General features: G+C 48.4%; 1 protein-coding gene across 13 annotated transcripts in view; it reads right to left on the minus strand.

Annotated features, from left to right (window-relative positions):
* The window catches only part of ANKRD29 (ankyrin repeat domain 29), a 62403-nt gene extending 59801 nt beyond the window's left edge, over positions 1 to 2602 (minus strand). For 7 of the 13 annotated variants that reach the window (XR_006530043.2, XR_006530045.2, XR_011504535.1 and 4 more), the window contains exon 1: positions 1520 to 1671. Coding sequence is in view for 4 of the 13 variants with exons in the window: in XM_044773528.2 (XP_044629463.1) it covers positions 1520 to 1531 (12 nt within the window). In the remaining 9 variants the exon portion in view is untranslated. Of the gene's footprint in view, positions 1 to 567; positions 744 to 1519; positions 1672 to 2361 lie in introns of those variants that run through there. The other 6 variants (XM_070513414.1, XM_070513413.1, XM_070513410.1 and 3 more) reach the window with 5 other exon arrangements.
* Between the last annotated feature and the right edge of the window lie 3398 nt (positions 2603 to 6000).

Below are 6000 nucleotides of genomic sequence, written 5' to 3' on the forward strand. Positions count from 1 at the left end.
CTGCTCTCAGCAAGATCACCAGTGGCTGTTTTGTTACCAAGTTAGAGGGACCCTTTTCAATTCCTAGCTTGTTTGATTCCTCTGTGGTAATCAACTGCGAGTCCCTCTCCATCTTCATTGAAAGACTAGAGATTCTTGGCTCTAACGACAGCACACTCTTCTCATTGTTCTCAGGCATCTGTGGCTGCTCCTTAGTTTTCTCAATGAGCTTCTCTTATTCTGCTCATTGTTAAGTCTTGATCTTCTTCAAGATTTTGTCCTGGGTCCTCTTATTTTCTACCTTTACAAGGTCTCACTGGGCAATCAGATTCATTCCCACCGGTTCAATTACCACTTACCACTGCTCGCTCCAAATCTCATCTCTCTCTCCTGCCTAGACCAGCCAGCCTCCTGAGCTCCGAGTGTGTACATCTGTCTAATCGACATGGCTACTGGAACTCCCATGGATCCTTCAACTTTACATGTCCCAAATCAAACGTTTTATCTTAACCTCTCTGGGCTTCCCTAACTCAGTGAATAACACCAATTACTGAATTCTGTAGATATAAATTTTTTGAAGTCACTCACATTTGTCTACATCCTTCCATCCTTGACACTTCGTGCCCTAGTCCAGTACCATTCAACAAGATGACCCCAACATCCTCCTGACTGGTCTCCCAGCTCCACTCTCTTCTCCAAACTGTAGCCAGAGATCTTTGTAACACACACTTCTCACGGCGTCATTCCTCTGCTTACATGAGCTACTGGAAAACAGAGGATTACACTGGCTTTGGAGCCAGACACGCTAGGGTTCCAATCTTAATGCCATTCACTTACTGGCTGCAAGACTGTGGGAAGTTCTTTAACTTCTCCATATTTTAGTTTTCTTGTTTAAAAAAAAAAACCACCATGAAAGTATCATCTCATGGGTCTTCCTGAGAATCCAGAGGATGCACTGTGACGCCCTTCATTCAGAGTCGGGCACGTTTCAAGTGCTCAACACGTTTTAACTATTATTTTTATTGAAAGCTTTCAATAAAGGCAAATCAACCTCACTTTCATCCTAAACTGTAGTGATTAAACGGAATGACTTTAATAAACTAAGACAAGACTCCTCTGGACACTGAAGCCTGGTAGTCAACCGAGCTGCATGCACTCAGCGCTGGTCTCAGCTTCAGCGTCCCAAACTGCTCGGCCGGGGAGGCGGCGGCGGCGCCGGGCGATCCGCGAGGAGGTCGCCAGGCGGGGACGCGGCGCCGCAGCCCGGTTCCCTCCCAGGTGCTGCCGCGGGGCAGCGCGGACCCGGGCTTCTTCCCCGCCCCCGCCTGGCACCGGCCACAGTCCCCGCCGCCCCGCGGCCAAGCTCGCCTGACCTGCAGCCCCGGGTCTCTAAAGCCTTTCCAGCCAAGCCCACACGACCCAACCACAAGCCACAGGAGCCGCCCCGGCCCGGCCGCTTCCTCCCGTGCCCGCCGGCACCGGGGGCGCCCCCGCCTGCGGGCCCCGCCGCCCGGCCCGGCCTCCCGGAGCCCGCGCTCACCTTGAAGGACATCCTGCGGCCGTCTGCGGCCCCCGGCGGGCCCGGCGCGCTCCGCCCGGCGCGCGTCCCAGCCCTCCCTCCCCTCGGCCGCCGCGTGCCGCAGAGGGCCGGCCTCCCGCGCCGCGCGCTCCAGCGCCGCCCCGGCCCGCGCCGCCCCCAGCCGCCCCCAGCCGCCGCCGCCGCCGCCAGGGCCGGGGCGTGGGGGGCGCGGGAGGAGGGAGAGGGGAGGAGGGAGGGAGGGGGCGGGGAGAGGACGGAAGGGGGCGGGGAGCGGGGCGCGAGAAGGTGGAGAGGGGAGCTGGGGGGCCTGGGGGCCGGGGGGCCGGAGGGGGCGGGGCGCGAGGGGGAGGGGCACCACGCCCGTCCTCCGCGTACCTCCCTCGCACACTCCAACTGCGCGCGTAATGTACACACTCTCCTCACACGCACCACTCCGCACCCACACTCCTCAGGCATGCTCACTCTCACACACACTCCAAACTCTGTGCACACCACACTGTGCACACTCTCCAGGATCCACACACACACAGCGCTATCCACACTCCGGTCCACACACCCACCCACCTCCCACACCCACACTCTCTCTCACACAGACACCCTAAGCACCTCCACATTTCTGTTACACACACACACACTCCAAACTCCACACACACTGTGCATTCTCCACATTTCACACATACAGGTTCGCTCACAATACTCCCACCCTCACATCCACATGTACACACTGCACACCCCCCCACATCTTTCAGAAGAGCGTGGTCTGCCTTAGATGACTCTTAGCTTTCATTATAGCACAAATACGGTGATGATGTGAATGAAATATGAGAAAGAAATTCACTCACCTTCCCACCACCCTTTCAAATAGCTGTTTTCATTTTTATTTGTCTTTCTAGGCTTTCTTTTCTTTCTCTTCCTTTTCTAAGAATCCGGGGCAGGGGAGTGGGGGGAGCGGAGTGCTGGTTTCATCCCGGGGACAGAGTTGAGGAAACGAGCCTTCCGGTTGAACAAGTAATCAGTATTTTCCTTTTTGAAGGCGAAGGGCAGAATCTGCACTGTACTCATGGCCCTCCTCTTTGTGATTCCGCTGTCTCCTCCTCCTCTTGGCCTTGTGCTGCGCGCCTGGAGGACGGCAGGAGCTGTCCACGCCGCACACTACTGCTTGCTGCCTGCCCAGGGTTGGTTCAGGGGAGGTAAAAGTGGGAGAGCCATATTTTTTTTAATTTAAAAATATTGCTTTAAAAGTATAAAAAAGCAGCAGTAGCCTTTCTAGAAAATTCAAATGCTAAAGGAAAAGTGGACATCTCACACTCTCACACTAGAGGAATCCACTCATTCTCCCCCTCACCTGGGTTGTACCTCCTGCACTCTTCTCAATTGAATTTGCAATGAATATCTAATTTAAAAGTTTAAAAAAATACACTGCAAATGAAAGTTCATAATGAAAATTAAAATGTTTATCTTTTATGGATAAATTGTATTACTTTGTGTTTAAAACAGTTTTAAAACAAAAACATTCCAAAACTTGATAGAAAATTTCAATTTTTAAATCAAGAAAGACTCAAAATGTTTTCCTTTCCTTGGGTGTCTGTGGATGAGACAGTTTTGAAGTTCCCACACAGCGTTATCACATAAAATCAAGCATTGGAGGTTTTGCTTTAATAGTTTGATAAACAAAAAGAAGGAAGGGAAAGAATATTTTGAGTGCTACCTATGTACCAGGTGCTTTCCTTATAAAAATCCTGTGAGGTGGGTATTATGCCCATTCCACGGCTGAGAAAACTAAGGTTCTGAGAAATGACTCGTTTGCTAATGAGAGATGAGACCTTCAGTGAAGTCTGTCTGGCTCCAAAGCCTGTTTCCTAGCAATACTTGTCTTTCCTAAAGAGAAAAATAAAAATAAAAATTTGAACTCAGAAGTTGAATAATCTTTTTTCTTTGAGAAACAACCTCTTGTCCTCAGGTTGGTAATTAAAAAAATGATCTTAAAACATTAGGAAGGGGCTGGCCCCGTGGCCAAGTGGTTAAGTTTGCACGCTCGGCTTCTGTGGCCCAGGGTTTCGCCAGTTTGGATCCTGGGCACGGACATGGCACCGCTCATCAGGCCATGCTGAGGTGGCATCCCACATGCCACAACTAGAAGGACCCACAACTAAAATATACAACTATGTACTGGGGGGATTTGGGGAGAAAAAGCACGAAAAAAAAAGATTGACAACAGTTGTTAGCTCAGGTGCCAATCTTTAAAAAAAAAAATTAGGGAAAGAATGTAATTGTCAGGGCTCTCAAAATGACATGTAAGAATTTAATTCTGAAGGGACAATTTTCTTTGCAAAAATCCTCTAGTTCAATCCTGATGCCAATTATCTGATAACATTGTTGAAAATGGGAAGACGGTAAAAAGCACATCCATGGAATTATAGGGATATTCAGAGAATTAACACTAGACAACAATGATGACATAGAAACAGCTCAGCCCCTGTCACCTACCTCCAGATTTAGACGGTTCTTCTGGCTAAGGGAAAGGGCCGCAGGCTAGACACAGCCACTACTCTAAAGGAGCCCAGGACGTGGGTGCCGACGCGGTTCTGTGAAACCCACCGTGTTATCTCTTGGCTGTGACTCTTTCACTAAAGCCTCAACTGTTTCCTCCTCACAGAGGTCCGAGCTGTTCACAAAGCAACATTTCCTCATTTCTCACACTCCCACAGCCATGGCAGACCAGTGGCATCTGGTTCAATATTTCATTAAATCCTCCTGAAAACTAGCAGTTCAATCTATTAGAAAACTACAGTGCCCAAGCAACGTAAATTACCTAGCAGGCTGCGGGTGGAGCACGCCGCACAGGCCCATTTGCTGTGCAGACGTTTATAGCTGCAGACTTTCTGCACATTCCGGGTGCAAGAAGCGTAGCCTTTGTAAGCCTCCCTCAGACACTAAACACTGAAACTCAAAAACAAAAGTTCTTAGCAAGAAAAGGTCATTTAGGTCTAGAATGAATAATTTTTGTGTTTTGCCTTAATTATCCAGGAATTTAATGTAGACTCTTTTCTTGGGAATACGAGTTTTGTGCCCCTCCTGTAGCCTGAGGATCCTCCATCCTCTCCTCGCCCTCAGCAAAGTGGCTGGAGAGCATTCACACCATGGTCCCATCAGAAGGCTCTGCTCGACAGAAAATCTAGAGCTAATTTGCTTTTGCTGCAGGGCGTCTGCACGTTTCATGACTCAGAAGTAGCTTCAGAGGAACAGCTTCATCCTGGACTAGCTTTGGCAATCAGTGGTCAGTGTGCGCCACCTTCGAACGTGCTTGTCACCTCACTGGTCATAGAAGCTTGGACACCTCGGATGGCCATCAGGAGGGGTGGGAAGGTGTCCTACTCCAGCTACAGGAATAACGCCGGGGCAGACACAAGGGCCGGGCCTGGCCGGGAGATCGATTCTTCAGGAATCGTCCTGCAGCTTGCTCCTTTGACGAGTTGTTCCTCCTACCCCAGCCATGAGTCTGAACTTCTATTTGTAATAATAAACAGAAAGGTAGGAAAATCTTTGCACATTACTTTCAAGGGCCCCAGACAAACTAGCCACAGGCCTAAGACTGCCTATATGTAATTTGAGGGCTTTTTATTTCTTGAGTGAGTGAAATGTTTGTTGCATAGAGAAACAGTAAAATGAAGCTTTAATAACAACAAGTGCCTAGCTCATATACAAATTTACTGCTTGGCAGTTTGAGGGAGCAAAGACTGTAACGGACTGTAATTGTGCGTCTGGCACAGCCATCCGTCACACTGGGGCCTTTTCAGTGGGGTCTGTCACAGATTAAGACTTCTTGCTTGGCAGAGCTCACCCAGCTGCACTAGAAAAATACACATGTTCTCAGATGAATCGTGTGGCCCTTGCATTGTCAATGACTTGTCGTGAAATTAGCATAGCTGACATCATTCAGTTAAGCAGTCACCAGAAAAGTGCATTAAAGCAATCTGTGCAGAAATTGAAAATTGGGATTTGCAGCTGTGGGTTCCCCCTCCCCGCCCAAAGCATGTAACTTATCTGGGTTTCTGTTTTTTCATCTCTCAAATGAGAGGTTAGGAATATACGAACTCCAAGTCTTCTTGTAGCTCTTGAAATTCTGTGCATCATTTAGTTTGAACAATCTTGTGCGTTAAATGCATTCCAAACGATAGGAATGTAAATGGAATGATTGCATACTAAATCATGTTTCCAAATTACTGATTTTGTTGTTTCAGGAATAAGGACTTACAGAAAACAAAAAATGGACGTAACGTTTTTTAAAAATCATATTTCTGGGAATTAGTACCCATTCAGCCTATGTGAATACATATACTTTGCAGAAAAAAAGAAGACAAATTAACAGTCAATCCACGTGATTCTCCAAGACCAGAGAAAAGTTCACACATACATCACACTAAACTCCTGCCTTGGGTGGAATTCTTACCAATCCTATGAATTACATGGAATCTCATGAC

Source organism: Equus asinus, chromosome 7 (genome assembly GCF_041296235.1).
Source record: "Equus asinus isolate D_3611 breed Donkey chromosome 7, EquAss-T2T_v2, whole genome shotgun sequence".
Taxonomy (NCBI): Eukaryota; Metazoa; Chordata; class Mammalia; order Perissodactyla; family Equidae; genus Equus; species Equus asinus.